This window comes from Phyllobates terribilis, unplaced genomic scaffold (assembly GCF_046119375.1).
Source record: "Phyllobates terribilis strain yellow unplaced genomic scaffold, ASM4611937v1 Scaffold_9__5_contigs__length_417890890, whole genome shotgun sequence".
In the NCBI taxonomy this organism is placed as follows: domain Eukaryota; kingdom Metazoa; phylum Chordata; class Amphibia; order Anura; family Dendrobatidae; genus Phyllobates; species Phyllobates terribilis.
In genome coordinates this window covers 144,303,245-144,319,510 of record NW_027362769.1, presented here as the reverse complement: position 1 = coordinate 144,319,510, position 16,266 = coordinate 144,303,245, and the positions used below count along the sequence as shown (strand labels likewise).

Genomic DNA, 16,266 nt, shown 5'->3' with positions numbered 1-16,266 from the left:
CGAGCCCTAGGTCAATCGGGGTTGCCCCCACGTTCTACAGCTCCTGCACCTCATCCTCCTCAGCCTCCTCCTCCTCTTTAGCCTCCATCTCCGAAATGACCACATCAGTTACGAGCTGGAGGCACTGCAGCACTGCCTCGGCCAAGCGGCAACTGGCTGTGCTGAAGCTAATATGCTTAGGTGACAAACCGCACAATGCTGCAGAGTTGTGGACAGCTCTGAAAGAGCAGGCAGATCTGTGGCTCACACCGCTGAACCTACAGCCCGGCATGGTCGTGTGTGACAATGGCCAGAACCTGGTGGCGGCTCTGAGGCGAGGCTTGCTCACACACGTACCATGCCTGGCTCATGTGCTTAACCTCATGGTTCAGCGGTTTCTCAAATCCTACCCGGAGCTGCCGGATCTGCTTGTTAATGTTCGCCGCCTGTGTGCCCATTTTAGAAAGTCAGCTACAGCTTCCACCGCCCTTGCCGTGTTTCAGCAGCGTTTGCAGCTTCCGGCTCACCGACTGGTGTGTGATGTCCCCACGCTTTGGAACTCTACACTGCAGATGTTGGGAAGTATGTGTGAGCAGAAGAGGGCAGTTGTTGGCTACCAGCATCAACAAGGCCGTCTGTATTCAATTCAGACTCCACACATAAGACCTCAGGAGTGGACATGGATGTCAGACATATGTACCATCCTCCAAATTTTTGGCAACCCTTGGATTCACTGCATAGGCAAACACAATGGGAGACCTACTTCCTAATAATGGGAACATTGTTTTCAGGAGGCCCTCCTCTAAGTCTCTTCAAATGGGTATTGGGGTGCATCCAAATTTTGGGCAGCCCTGGCACTCACTGCATACGCAATAACAGTATAGGAGACCCACTCTTTAGTAATGGGAACAATAAAACATAGCCGGCTGATGGCTCTCTAATAATAGTGAGGGCCGGCTGCTGGTCCTTTAAGAATAATAAAGGCCGCCTGATGGCCCTATAAAAATAGGCTTTGTGACTTTCAGAGTCCCTCCTTCATAAATGAAACACGATGTGTCTGATGATATCGCACACACCACATGGCCAGATAAGGTTGTAAAATGTTAAAATGACATTTCCTGGTGAATGCATTTGTCACGGTTGAAAGCAGTGCAAAAGTGAAAAAACGCATCAAAAACGCTACGTGTGAACATAGGCCAAGGTGTGGAGGAGCATTTTTGTTTTTGGTTATTTATTTTGCTTTATATACAAGTCTGAGTCCGTAAAAGTGGCGTAATACCTCTGACATCGTTGTTGACTGAAGTGACCTGGGAGTCAGAAATGCTTCCAGGGGTCTTCCCCATGCTGTTTCCATGCCATTTGAGCACTGTTCCCATCGATTTGGGCAATTTTTAGGCCCTCTGCAGACCGCCGGGGGGAGCCGCCTGAAAAATGCTCGAGTTTCCCATAAACTTACATTGGGCTCGTTGCTCGGTCGAGCACCCGAGTATTCCAATGTGCTCGACCCGAGCATCGAGCACCCGAGCATTTTAGTGCTCGCTCATCACTATTGAGGACACTTTGAAATGACTATGGCTGAGTTTGCATTAAAGAGCTTGAGTTGGGTACAGTCTTAGGAGACCTCAAAGTGTTATACCTTTTGGCAGGGCTGTGGATTCGGTAAGCCAAACCTCCAACTCCTCAATTAACATGACTCTGACTCCGACTCAACGACTCCGACTCCCTCATACACGGCTCATGTTTAAGTGATAAATTTACTGTAGCACAGATTTATGTCAGCTAAAAGTCTAGACCCTTAGATTAGGAATAGGACAGACCTTTATAGGACATTTCAGAACTTTCCCAAATTCTTATGGAAAAATATATTCCCCACAAGCTGCATTGAACTACTGTACCCAATTTATTATATATTTTAGGAGTTTCAGTCCGTCCATTTTATACCGACTTCACCAAAATGGGCTATGACTCCAACTCCACCAAAATGGACACTGACTCCACAGCCCTGCTTTTTGGGGTACTTGCGATTCGGGAAAAATTTGTATTTGAAAAGATTTCATTATCTTTATCTATGACAGTTGTATGTGCTGGAGTAAGACTTGTGGCATAAAGAAAATCGCAGCTCTGCTTGAATTTGATGAGCCCGGATTTGCCATGCCTCAGATCCACCAACTTTGTCAAAGCCATGCAAAAATGGCATCAGAATGTCATAAGTCACAAAATTTTAGCACAGTCGCTCATTATGCCAAAACTTTGCAACTTTTCAAAACTTTTTAAGCTAGAATGCTGTCAGGAAAGCTTTGTTGAATCGGGCCCATAGTGTGGACAAATTTTGTAGATAAACTATGATGATAGAATGGGCATGAAATGACTAATGGGGTATTTCACTGTCATTTTATAAGGTCATGAGCGAGCAAATAAATTCGCAACGCCCTGGTCTAGCAACCAAGTCAGTTTTCTAACCATCTCCTATTTTCTGGCATCCGTGGCTCCTCTTTTGATTAGCAGGCCTGGCGCGACGTCGTTTGGGTCACACCACAACGATGACTTCCCATCAGGTTGGCTAATCAAAAGAGGAGCCACAGATGCCAGTAGGTAGGAGGAAGCTCACGGCTCCGGTCCAGCAGACACGGAATACTGACCTAGCCAACCATCTCCTACTTTCTGTCATCCGTGGTTCCTCTTTTGATTAGCAGGCCTGGCACGACGTCATGTGGGTCACACCCCAACGATGACATCCCACCAGGTTGGCTAATGAAAAGAGGAGCCACGGATGCCAGTAGGTAGTAGGAAACTCACAGGGCTCCGAACCAGCAGACATGGAATACTGACCTGGCCAACCATCGCCTACTTTTTGGCATCTGTGGTTCCTCTTTTGATGAGCAGGCCTGGCGCGACGTAGTGTGGGTTATACCCCAACGATGACCTCCCACAAGGTCGGCTAATCAAAAGAGGAGCCACGGATGCCAGCAGGTAGGAGGAAGCTCACAGGGCTCCGGTCCAGCAGACATGGAATACTGACCTGACCTCTTCACCAGGATCCGATTTGCTCATCTTGGGTCAACATTCTATTAAACTTCCATAGTTTAGGGTAAGTTAAAGCCACATAATGCAGAACCATCCAACTACAGTCTTCATCTACACGTCCCTACATCTCTGCTATACTGGGAACAGTAGTTGCTCCTCAATTTTCCGGCTTCTGCTTTTTTTAAAAAATTTTTACCGCATCTCCTTCCTTTTTCCTCCCGTACTTCATAAGTAATGTTAATTGTATTTAATATTTTAGATTAAGCGTGATTTACACTGCGCTCCTTTATCTGGATGTTTAGACTGAACTAATTTTTACAAGGAGAAAATAATTTCCATATTAAAACGCAATGAATAAAAGCGAGTTCTTGAATAAAGTAGGTACCGCCTCAATGCTAATAAATAAATTTCAATAAAATGGCTCCATATATTAACTCCTTCCATTAGCGGGATCTCATCGCGCCAGCGAGAATGAAAGCAGTTGGTGTTTAAGAGAGTAATTTGCATGAAATTCAGCACTACACTCAAATTAATACTGGTGGTGATTACAGGACAACCTGGTTGTTAATTGCCTGTAGTCTTTAAATATGCACTTCTTTCAGAAATAGACACTAATTATTAGATCTTGTTTGCTGTTACACCATAAGTTGCAAATGTCTAGGAAGGCTGGGAAAAATTTGCAATTCTAATGGGGCCCGAGCACGGGGGGAAAATTGATCTAATCATTTTAAAATGAGGGTTGCATGCAAAATGAATAAAATGTTTCCCTGAGATTAGGAAATCTTTAATGTGTGGTTAATCAAACATTTGCTTTCAGAAGTTCACTTTTGTAGATTTTAGTCTTTCGACGAGGAACTGGTGAATTCATTAAATGTATTTTATGGTGGCTAGGTAAAAAAAAAAACCCTCAAAAGATTAAAAAAAAATAAAATATACATACAATATATTAGTAAGTGTTGTTTTTTTTTTTTTTTTGCTGAAAGTTATATATTTGTGAAATTGAAAACTTTGTATCCATATCTCCCACTTTGTTCCAAGGCTAGGGTCACACATAGTGGTTGACTTGTGACTTATGTGCATGAAATAAATTAAAATTTAAAAAAATAAACAAAAGAATAAAAATTCCTTATTGTTAAATTGTGGGACAATTGCCCACATTTTTTTTTTTTTTGTAAGGTGGATTCTTGTCAGTCACTGTGATCCAATGTGATCATGTACGTCAACGTGATCCATCAAGTGATCTAAGGCCGGAGCTGGGGCTGCTGCAGATATATCAAAAAATAATATAAGTGAAAAGTTATATGCAATATAAGCCATGCACCCTAAAAGATTACTCTGCACTAGTTATGGTCCCAATCCAACCCAGTTACCTTAAATTCACTACTTACATAATTCAAAATTAAGAGATCCAGACTCTTTTGGGGGTATTTTTTAATATATACTTTAAATGCATGTATTTGGGGCTAAATATCATTTTTGCTATTTGGTTTAATTAAAAATTTTGCACCGTTTGGCTTCTAAGTCTCTTTGTTTTCCTGCACATTATTGGCTATTGAATAAGTTTAAGAGAAACTGTCAGCAGGTTTTTGCTATACAATCTGAGAGAAGGATGAGTTAGGGGCAGAGACCCTTATTGTAGCAGTATGTCACTTACTTGCTGTCATTTTGATACAATCACAGTTTTCTCTAGCAGAGCTCAGAATGCTGAACCTTGTATAGCCCCTCCCACATCACTGATTAGCAGCTCTGACTGTACACAGAAAGCTGCCAATCAGTGGTAGGGGTGGGGTTATAGAGAGCAGATGACTAGGAAGCACTAGACACTTAGTCCTGTAGTGATAATCCCCTGCTAATAAAACACTGATTTTATTGAAACCGTAACACACAACCTAGTAAGTTATACATCACTGGAATCAAGGTCTCTGTCCCTACATCATTCTGTTCTCAGATTACAAAGCAAAAACCGTCCTTTAACTGAGAATACGTTAGTGAACTTGTTCTGACGAGAGTTTAATTGTCTTGCTGAGCTCCTTTTTGCTGATTTATGTCAGAGGTGAACTGAAGATTCATGTGATCATAAATCAGCCTAGAGGAGTTCAGAAAAGGGCAGATAATAGGGTCACTAACTCCCCTGTCAAAACCAGCTCACTCACAGATTCTCAGTTAACTCATTCTGCAACCAGCAATAGACAGTATAACAGAGAGGGTATAGAAGGCGGATGGTGCAAAATGATCAATGAAACACAATTGCAAAACATTTTGGGCTCAAAATATATGTGCGTTGAAGATTTTTTTTAAAAAAAGACAAAAATTGCACCAAAAATTGTCCATAATATCCTTAAATGATACAGTGACAAATGCAAATAAAACATTGATTTTAAGATAAATTGGATTACCAGAGATATTAACTAGAATGTAATTATTTTTACTATCTTTTCAAACTGTTAGCCTAAAAAAGGGAAATAAAAAAGTAAATAAAAATGAAACCAGCTTTGGTGTTTAAAAATTGCATTGATAACGTTTCTCTACCAAACATATGTAAAAAAAATATATTTCCGAAGCCTGCTAGGATTTTTATATATTAATCTTTTTAACTTCTTTATTGCTTTTGCCATCAGTCTTTCGTCAGTCCTTCAGCTATACCTATATATTTCTCCTTTTATTTCCTCTACCCTTTTCGCTGTGACTTGTATGAATGAGACAGTTGGGGGTCAGTTTAGACTCAAACTGAGGTTGGACGACTGAATCACTTAATTTGTCAAGAAGAGGGCAAGGGATACAGGACGCAGGTGACGGGAGGTCATCGGAGTCCCTGCACTTGCCCTCGGGTCAGGAGTCATGGCCGGCGGAGTCAGTGTCATTGTGCTTTAAAGAAAAACTATATCCTGAATAGATCCAATGTGAACATGTGTCTTGTGTGCAGTTAACCCTGTGGGGTCCATTTCTACCATTGTGAAAACATACAAAAAGTGGGAAGGAGTTAAATAAAAAACTAAAACTCATACATAAAAAAATAGACTGCTTTCTTTCTAAAACAGCATCACATCTGACCAAAGGTTGCGTGTGGTATTGCAGCTCTGATCTATTAACTTCAATACAGTTTGCAATTAAGGAAACCACCTATGGAAAGGTTTGATACTGTTTTTGGAATAAATCCGCCATCTTCTTCTAATCCTGTGCAATTAAATAAGTTGTCCAGTTTCCACAACCCAGTTCATAGAAGGAGCCCATAGAACCTTCAGGAATCGAAGAGTGTTTGTGTGGAAGAATGAACCAAAATCACACTTGAGCAATGCCTGCGACTAGTTTCTCTATACAGGATGCATCTTAAAGCTGTCATCACCAACAAACGCTTTTGTACCAAGTATTAATGAATATCAGTAAGTGTATTCAATACTTCTTCCCTCTGTTATTTCTCATTATTATACATAACTTAATTTATGTACATCTATTGTTTGATTTTTTTATTTTTTTTTGCCTGTGTGGATTGGATGGGTTGTTACCGACATCTGGTGAGAAGTTCATGTCAATAGCACCTTTAGAAATATATTTACGTAGAAAATTGGTGACATGTTCAATACTCATTTCACTCGCTGAACATGTATGCCTTTCTCCATTTTAAAGGACTATTTTTGTGCACTTTCCAGGCAAACTTCACCCACGTGCAAGCCGCCGAGCTAGTCAGAGCGACCACTCAGAATGAACTGCCATCCAGGGAAGCTCAATTTCTCACCCTGGAAAACACAAAGGAGTTTGACGTACTAGTCATTGGTGGAGGAGCCACCGGCTGTGGATGTGCATTGGATGCTGTCACGAGAGGTATGAAACCTGAAAGAACAATTTTGCTCTTGCACCCAACACCTTGATTTTTGAGAGTAAATTATTTGTTGCTTTTTAATATTTTAACATTTTTAAGATTTTTTTGGGTGATTTTTATTTACATTTTTTTTAGCACTATCTATATTAGAACAAAATTTTGAAATCTTGCAGTTTTCACTCTGGACTTTGAAAAAGTTGACACTTCATATTCTGTAGAGATAACTTCTTAGTTGACATGTCCAGATCCTCACAGACAGGATTTCGAAGGTAAAGGAGAGGAGAGTGGTGGATCCTGGGTGTTGCCGCTGACCAAGGTTAATCTAGGCTGTAAGTATAAAAAATACTTCCAATTTATTGCAACATGTTTCAGAGTAGAACCTGAGGAAGGAGCAATTGTACCCCGAAACGCGTTGCAATAAATTGGAAGTTTTTTTTATACTTAGCACCAAGATTAACCTTTGTCAGCTGCAGCGCCTGGGATCCACCGCACTCCTCTCTCCTTTACATATTATGTCCTCTCTCCTTTTGTTGTGAGTACAGCAGCCACAATTGAATTATATATCTTTCTTTACATACTTGTGCCGCACAAGGCTTTGGCTTTCTAGCTGTTGTAACCTGACAGCTCCCTGCATGCTGGAAGTTGTTGTTTTACTATAGCTGGAGAATCAAAGGTTGTGAACAACTGCTTAAGAGCATTCTACTTTGCATTGTAACTCTACTCTTGAAGTTGTTCTGATACCAGAGTAGAATAAGATGGGGCACTAATTAAGTGCAGATAGGGTATTCGTTGTTCAGGCTGTTGTAATTTACTACCACTATGTAATTTTGGCCTTTTCTTAAAAAAAAATAAAAAAAAATGACAGGACTTAAAACTGCCCTTGTGGAGCGAGATGACTTCTCTTCTGGGACCAGCAGCAGAAGCACCAAGCTCATCCATGGAGGGGTCCGGTATCTTCAGAAAGCCATCATGAAGCTGGATGTGGAGCAGGTAACTTTCATGGTTGATGTTGTATGACCACGTCTGTAAGATGTCTCATTAACACCATATTGATCCCAGAATCTAATAATTTGCTATTCTCTGTAATAAATAGGTGACTGGGAGCATTGTGCTATTGACATTTATAGATGAGGTTTCATTTCACTATGGCCAAACAAGCTATAAAAGAGACCCCGGGCATGTTAAAAATGCAAATATGCAAAGAAATGTTGTTTGTTTGTGCAGATTGATTGTCATACATATATTTGCTTTGGACTTAAAGTACCTGAAAAGCAACAAACTTTACCGGTATGAATTACAATACTTTCCTGCTGTATTATAACTTTGTCTGAGAGTATTGGAGTTTTTTTTTTTTTTTTTAACTTTTAATTAGATAAAAGTTTGGCTTCTGGGAACGGTCTTAATTTTTAAAAACAGAGGACCTGATCCCAGTGGTTCGGTGTCGGTCTAAATGGTCCCTGTACTTTCAGATAATTTAATTTGAAAGATAATGTGATGAATAGACAATTTGCAAATCACTTTAATTAAAAACTGCCAAGTTGCCCCCAAAAACTCACTACAAAGAGCCTGCCATTATGTGTGTTTCTTCTGAGCTGTTCACTGCCTGCTGTCAAGTGTAATCAGTCTTTAGCAGAACAGTCCTCTAGATACCTTACAGGAAGTGGGGGAAGGACTTAATCTCTCTGCTCCTGCTCTCCTGTCTGTTAAACTGCAAAAAGGCATAACAGAGAGGCCGCTTTGAGTTCATAGTAGGCAACCCTTTGGATAGAGGCAGGAGGAATGCAAGCTAGGAAGTGAAGAGATCTTCCAGCACCTATAGTGCTGGTAGAATGTTGATTTAAGATGAACCACCCACTCAAAAAGAGAGGCAAGTTGCATAGCATTTCATGTAGAGCTTGGTGTTTAAAACATGGAGAGGGAAAAGTGTAAAGGAGAAAAAGAGCATTCTATAAGCGTAGTTGGTTAAAAATGAAAACCTGTTTGGAGAGAAGTGATGATCTATTAGCTCGTCAGTGTTGTGCAAGTTATGGGAACAACTCCTATGGAAGATGCATTCCTTGTCGAGCCTTGTTGTCCCTTTAACTTGCACATTTAAATGGGTTTTCCACTACTCGGACAATCCCTTCTGAATCTCTGTTTCCCTTCTGTGACCTAATAACACATATACTCGCCTCTGGGGCCAGCGCCGTTCCAGCGGTGTCCATACTGGCTCTCCCGGGGATTGCTTTACATGGTGTCAGGTGATCCCTGCAGCTAATCTGTGCTGGTTTCACTCTCCTCTTCTATGGACATAATTGACACCTGGAGGAAGTGAGAGCTGTGGCTGCTCTCACTTCCTTCAGATGTCTTGATTTGTCCTAAGAAGGAGAGCGTGAAGCCAGCCCTGATTGGACACAGAGATTGAGTGACATAACAATGTCACACAATCCCCAGGAGAGCCAGTGCTGAGACCAATGGAACAATGCCGGCATCGGAGGTGAGTATAAGTGTTCTTATTTTACTTGGGAGGAAACATAGGGATTCAGAAGGTGTTGTCTGAGTAGTGGCCAACCCCTTTAATAGGAATAATATTGATCTGACCAGTTCAGTTGCTGCTTCATTTTACTGTTTCTCTCAGAGAAGCAGCACCCAAAAGTGCTAAATCCAATTTTTTTTTGTTCCTATCAAAGTTACAAAGCATGAGAATCAGGAGAGTTCCAGGATATATTAAACTGGTATATGCACTAAAATCCGTTTTATGTTGTTGTGGGGGATGAGGGCAACAAGGCAATGCTTTTCTACAGATTTTTGTGTGTGAAAAGAAGTTCGCTTTATGGGGTTTGTCTCATCTTGTTAAATGGAAAGTGTTTGCAAAAGCGATCAACTTTGCAATTTATCTAATTAAAAGTTCTCTCTGTTCTCAAGAAGAGATTTTTAATTTTATAGTGTATTTCTCATTATCTAGGTTACCGGCCACTTCTCCAGCCTTTCAATGGTTGGCCAGTTCTCTAGGGAAGGAGTATGTGTGCTTCCAAGCTCATTGCTTCAGAGCTTGCAAGCACTTCTCCGAGGCCCCTGCACTCCTAGTTGTTAATCTCTTGAAGACCACCACCCCCCAGCAAGAAGAAGTCTGGCACTCCAAGAAGCGATACTCTCCTGAAGACTAAAAGAGGAGCGCACACCTTTTAAGAGTTGTCAGGTTTCATTATAGATAAACACTAAACTATGGAGGGCACCATCCAAATCAAAAAGGGGATCAACATGCTGCACACCACATAAATACACGTGAAAAAAGGGAAAAGAGGTGTGCTATGAAGCAGTGATCACCCTCCAATACTTCAATAAATTATCAAACGTTATAATAAGTGACAATAAATTTTATTCATTACAAATATAAATACATACAAACAACGTCAAAAAACCCAAATAGCTAAAACACAAGTAAAATCAATATAGTGGGGTTACCCACTAATTTGAAGCCCACCTGCTCCAAAAAAACATCCCTGGTTACAACAGAACAAGCAGTACCATAATACAACAAGTGCCAGTATTATCCCTGGTGATCAATATCGTACACATGCAAATTAGTTATGACTGCCTGACATTAGTATATAAGGAGGTGTACTATAGTCCAGAAAGATGAAGAGGGAAATATGTGCCTACTACAGCAGAGTATATATTGAAAAATACAAAAAGTCCCAGGGGGTCCCCTGATGAAGCCATGTGTAGTGGCGACACGCGTTGGGCACTGAATGCCCGCCTGCATCATCCCAGCATAGGATTTTGTGCTCAGGGAGGTGATTGATCGTAGCGCTATTAAGTGCAGGAGGGATACTTACAGCATGAAAGGGTTTTGTATTTATTTATACCCTGAATAGTACTTTTTGTGGTATGTGAGTATATAGTACTTGTCAGCTCAGATATTCTATATGGGCTTCATTTATGTTTGGGACTTTTTGTATTTTTCAATATATACTCTGCTGTAGTAGGCACATACTTCCCTCTTCATCTTTCTGGACTATAGTACACCTCCTTGTATACTAATGTCAGGCAGTCATAACTAATTTGCATGTGTACGATATTGATCACCAGGGATAATACTGGCACTTGTTGTATTATGGTACTGCTTGTTCTGTTGTAACTAGGGATGTTTTTTTGGAGCAGGTGGGCTTCAAATTAGTGGGTAACCTCACTATATTGATTTTACTTGTGTTTTAGCTATTTGGGTTTTTTGATGTTGTTTGTATGTATTTATATTTGTAATGAATAAAATTTATTGTCACTTATTATAATGTTTGATAATTTATTGAAGTATTGCTGGGTGATCACTGCTTCATAGCACACCTCTTTTCCCTTTTTTCAGGTTTCATTATAGAGTTATTCCAGTCATTAGGTAGATGGTAAATTTTACACTTTACCCCTTTTCATCACAGCCGATAAATCAGTTGACCCCAAACCACCAGTAGCCAAACTACTTCTACATGCAAATAATATTTCTCTGTTCTGATGAAAATATTCTTCAGATACTGGATTATTGATAAATAAAAAAAAAACCCTGTGCACTGGAAACTCATCTAGTTTAGTCTTTCAACAATATTTTGGCATGTTGTATCACCACAAGTTTGTGGTCGAATTTGAGAAAGTGTTACCAGGCGGCGTCATGATCGCGTCAGGGGTCACTTAGTCGTTATATGATACATTAACAATCATTTCCTTCAGGGTGATCTTTTACTGTCTTTAACAAGAGGCTATTATACAGCGTGAATAAGCTGAACTCCATGAACATACTGTAGCATTGTGTAACCACAAATAATTGTGTCCTCCTTGCCCTCTCTCTTAAATTGTCATTGTCTGTTCAGTAGAAAAGAGAAGGTCTTTGGTGGTGCTCAGGTGGTGAAGTAGAGGGTAGTTGGGTGAGGAACCATCTTAGGAGTGGGAGGCAGCACCAGGAGGGATCCGGTTCGGGAAAAGAGCAGGTTAACAATAAATAGCGACGTGGTGTAGAAGTAAAATATCCAACGAATTGTTGGTTTCCTTTATTTGAAGTTCACGGATCACAAATTGTTTTACACTTGATGAAGGCTTTTGTCCAGAGCCAAAATACGGTTTGTAATCAGTGAACTGTGGATTCGAATAGAGGTAACCAACAATTCGCTGTATATTGTAATACTGGGCAGCGCACTGACACTACGCCTTTATCTTCTATCTCCTCCAAAACTTTTCCATAAGTCAATAGTACAAGTGAATATAATAGATTTTGCAATTTTATCTTTTTGGAGAAATAGACTTTTTTTTTCTCAATTTATGAGCCACTTCTTCTCCCTCTGCCTCCTAAATTGATCATTCACTCTGAAAATAATCTAAAATCTGGCTTTGTCACAACAAAACATACTGTCACCTCTTTGAAGGATCAGATTACTGCCTATTCCTCTCTATGGAGAGGGGAGGAGGATAAGGAAGGAGGATCCGAGTGAAAGAAGGAGATTGCAGTACTGAGCAGTGTAGCTGTGGATACACAGATTCTGCTGATTTCTACTAGATCTGTATCCACAGCTACACTGCTCAGTACTGCAATATAATGTTCTAAATGCTGCTGCTTCTCAAAATGTACTGCACAGATATAGGAGAGCAGGAATCCCTCATATCCGCATGGACTGTGCAGAGAAGACATTGTACTAGCTAGCGACCACTAGCAACTGAAAATTAGAGTAAAATTTGCTAACAATGGCTGGATACAATTCATATAATGTCCAGAAATAGTGTTATTACTCACACACATTACCACTTAAAGAACAGGTGATTAACAGTGATATGGGCATATAGTCAGAACATGTAACGTTTTTATAATTTTTTTTGTAATATATTTTTATTTACTTTTTTTTTTTTGCTGTAATTAGTGTAGAGAAGTATTTTGCCATCTAGCACCATCAGCAACTACTGACAGATTCTTTTAATGAACCCTGTGAGGCTCTTTGCCTCTCACATCAGGGATGTTTTTTCCATCTATTATGTGTCTTTTAGTCTGACCTCACCTGACCACCCAGTACGGTAATTATTTATTTGTACTTATTTACCAATAAACTTTATTTTATTGTTATCTGTTGCCCTTATTTTTTCTCTTTTTTTTCTTTATTGGGGACAGTATTTTATTTTTCCCAATTTGGGATTTCTTTTTGGTTCTCTTTAATGAACTCTGCTGCTTATCTCATTAACAAATAAATATCTAAAATAACATAAAATACTTGAATTGTCACACGTGATGAAGGGGGGGGGCTGTCTGTCCTGGTTTAGACAGAAAAAGAGGGCTTGCTATCTAATGAAATCAGCCTGTCGTGTCACTGTCAGATCGAATGACAGGATCAGCAAACGTAAATTAGTACTTTGTACTGATTTTTCCATTTATAAAACATACAAACAACTTTTTTTTTGTTCATGAACAACCCAACCCTTCTTTAAAAAAAAAAATTAAAAAAAAATTACTTTACTCTGTCTGGTCAAGATAGGAGAGCTCGGTCTCAGAAAAACAAAGATAAAAATATTGTCGACATTTACCCTGCCTAAAATTGTCATCATAATAATAATTCTAATAATAATAATAAAAAAAAAAATGCAAAGAAAAGAAACTAAAGGATGCTAAAGAAGACAAGTGATCCTCGCTGGTTTGTATCTCACTGTGCTATTTAATATCTTCCAGTCAACTAAAAAAAGTCTGGAAAATTGGAAGTTTCTCCGTGCCGGTGCGCTGTGTAACAAATTGAACAAGGGCCTTCAAGTCTTAAATCTTTATTAAATTGTGGCTAATTGTGTTATTGACAGGTAAGCCGACAGCCTTATTGTCCCCCGATGGTATTCATTGGTTCATTTACTACATCTGCAAGTTCGCCAAAGGCTGCGTGTTTTATGAATCAATTTAACTCGGATAGTGTTTTGTTTCTTTTTCTGCCGTTGCTGATGGGAGAGATAACACACTCCGATTCACAGGACTCTACTGCATCGGGCAACTTATGAACCAAGTGAGAGCAGGGAAACCGACATGGATGAGGGGAAAGGAAGCAGATTGTAAAATATTGCCCCCCTCCCAGCTAAGAACGCCAATTTATGTAGAAATACAGTCATACCTCCAAGTGCTGTTGTTTGTATCCTGGAAATCACAGATTTGATAATTCTGTAGGGCAGGGTTTTTTTTTTTTTTTTTTTTTTTTTAGTTGTATATATTTTTTTCATTTACTTACATTTTATCTTATCACTAGTGTTGAGCGATACCTTCCGATATCAGGAAATATCGTATCGGATTGGATCGGACCGATACCCAAAAAGTATCGGATATCGCCGATTCCGATACCGGAAACCAATGCAAGTCAATGGGACACAAATATCGGAATGAAAATAAACCCTTTCTTTCCTTGTAGGTTAATTCTACATGAAGTAAAACAACTAAGAATAATGTAGAATGTATTACGCGAAAAACCGGCAATTCATCAGCGGCATACACCGGTACCCGACAATTTACAACAGAAAGAATAGAGCACCACACATAGATTAGATAGATAGAAACATGTCAGTCACATATATATGAAGTACAGTGACAGTGTTGCTTACTGTACTTGTCATTTAGTGTAAAGGATTTATTTAAAAAAATAATAGTGTTTTCATGCACTGTCTCTTTAAAAAAGCCGGCCGGCAATTCAGCAGCGGTACCCGACAATTTATAACAGACAGAATAGAGCTTCACACATAGATTAGATAGATAGAAACATGTCAGTCACATATATATGAAGTACAGTGACAGTGTTGCTTACTGTACTTGTCATTTAGTGTAAAGGATTTATTTAAAAAAATAATAGTGTTTTCATGCACTGTCTCTTTAAAAAAGCCGGCAGGCAATTCAGCATCTGTACCCGACAATTTAGAATAGAAGGAATAGAGAATCATACATAGATTAGATAGCTAGAAACATGTCAGTCACATATATAAGAAGTACAGTGATAGTGTTGGTTACTGTACTTGTCATTTAGTGTTAAAATAAAGGATTTATTTAAAAAAAAATTGGCGTGGGGTTCCCCTTAATTTTAGTCTCTAGCGGAGGTTAAGCAGACGGCTGGGACAGATGTTTGAAGCCTGGGAAGGGGGTAATACCCACGGAGCTTCCCAGGCTACTAATATCAGCCCCCAGCTGAATACCTAGCCTTTACTAGCTATTAAAATGGGGGACCCCCTCAAAAAAATGACGTGGGGTCCCCCCTAATTTAATAGCTAGCAAAGGCTAGGCAGACTGCTGGGGGCTGATATTAATAGCCCAGGAAGGGTGCCATGAATATTGGCCCCCTCCCAGGCTAGAAACACCAGCCGTCAGCTGCCCCAGAAATGGCACATCCATAGGATGCGCCAATTCTGGCACTTAGCCTCGCTCTTCCCACTGCCCTGTAGCGGTGGCAGTGGGGTAATAGGGTTGGGGTTGATGTCAGCTTATAATGCCAGCTGACATCAAGCCCAGGTTAGTAATGGAGAGGCGTCTATAAGACACCCCCATTACTAACCCCATAGTCAAAGTTAAAAAAAAAAAACACAAACACCCAGAATAAAGTCCTTTAATTGAAATAAACACACAATTCTTTATTGTTCTAAATTAAACTCTACTTACCATCACGCCCATTCCAGCTGAAGCCAACGATCTCCTGCAATAAAAGAAAAATAATAAAGCAACATCATCCTTACCTTTCCATGGTTCCCAGGACAGCTTCAGCTCTGCTACATCGAGATGACAGGCTGGACCGCAGCAGAACGCTGCCATCCAGCCTGTCATCCCGCAGACACTGAGAAGCGCAGGCATGCTTGCGCTCCTCAGTGTCTCTCTGTGACGGCATCCAGATGAGCCGAGTTCATGTCCAATGAACTCGGCTCACCTCATGCACGTCACTGACAGCGTGGGAGAATTCTCCTGCACTCAGCGCTTCAGCGTGACGTGCATGAGGTGAGCTGAGTTCATTGGATATGACCTCACCTCATTCACATCACTGACAGCGTGGGAAAATTCTCACGCTGAAGCGCTGAGTGCAGGAGAATTTTCCCACGCTGTCAGTGACGTGCATGAGGTGAGCCGAGTTCATTGGACATGACCTCAGCTCATCTGGATGACGTCACAGAGAGACACTGAGGAGCGCAAGCATGCCTGCGCTTCTCAGTGTCTGCAGGATGACAGGCTGGATGGCAGCGTTCTGCTGCAGTCCAGCCTGTCATCTCGATGTAGCAGAGCTGAAGCTGTCGTGGGAACCATGGAAAGGTAAGGATGAGGTTGCTTTATTATTTTTCTTTTATTGCAGGAGATCGTTGGCTTCAGCTGGAATGGGCGTGATGGTAAGTAGAGTTTAATTTAGAACAATAAAGAATTGTGTGTTTATTTCAATTAAAGGACTTTATTCTGGGTGTTGTGTTTTTTTTAAATACTTTACTAGAAATTCATGGTGGTC

General features: G+C 40.3%; 1 protein-coding gene across 3 annotated transcripts in view; it reads left to right on the top strand.

Annotated features, from left to right (window-relative positions):
* GPD2 (glycerol-3-phosphate dehydrogenase 2) overlaps nt 1–16,266 on the top strand; it is a 310,532-nt gene that overhangs the window by 47,062 nt on the left and 247,204 nt on the right. For all 3 annotated transcript variants that reach the window (XM_073647152.1, XM_073647151.1, XM_073647153.1), the window contains exons 3-4: nt 6,651–6,822; nt 7,686–7,810. In XM_073647152.1, coding sequence (XP_073503253.1) covers nt 6,651–6,822; nt 7,686–7,810 — 297 coding nt within the window. The remainder of the gene's footprint in view (nt 1–6,650; nt 6,823–7,685; nt 7,811–16,266) is intronic.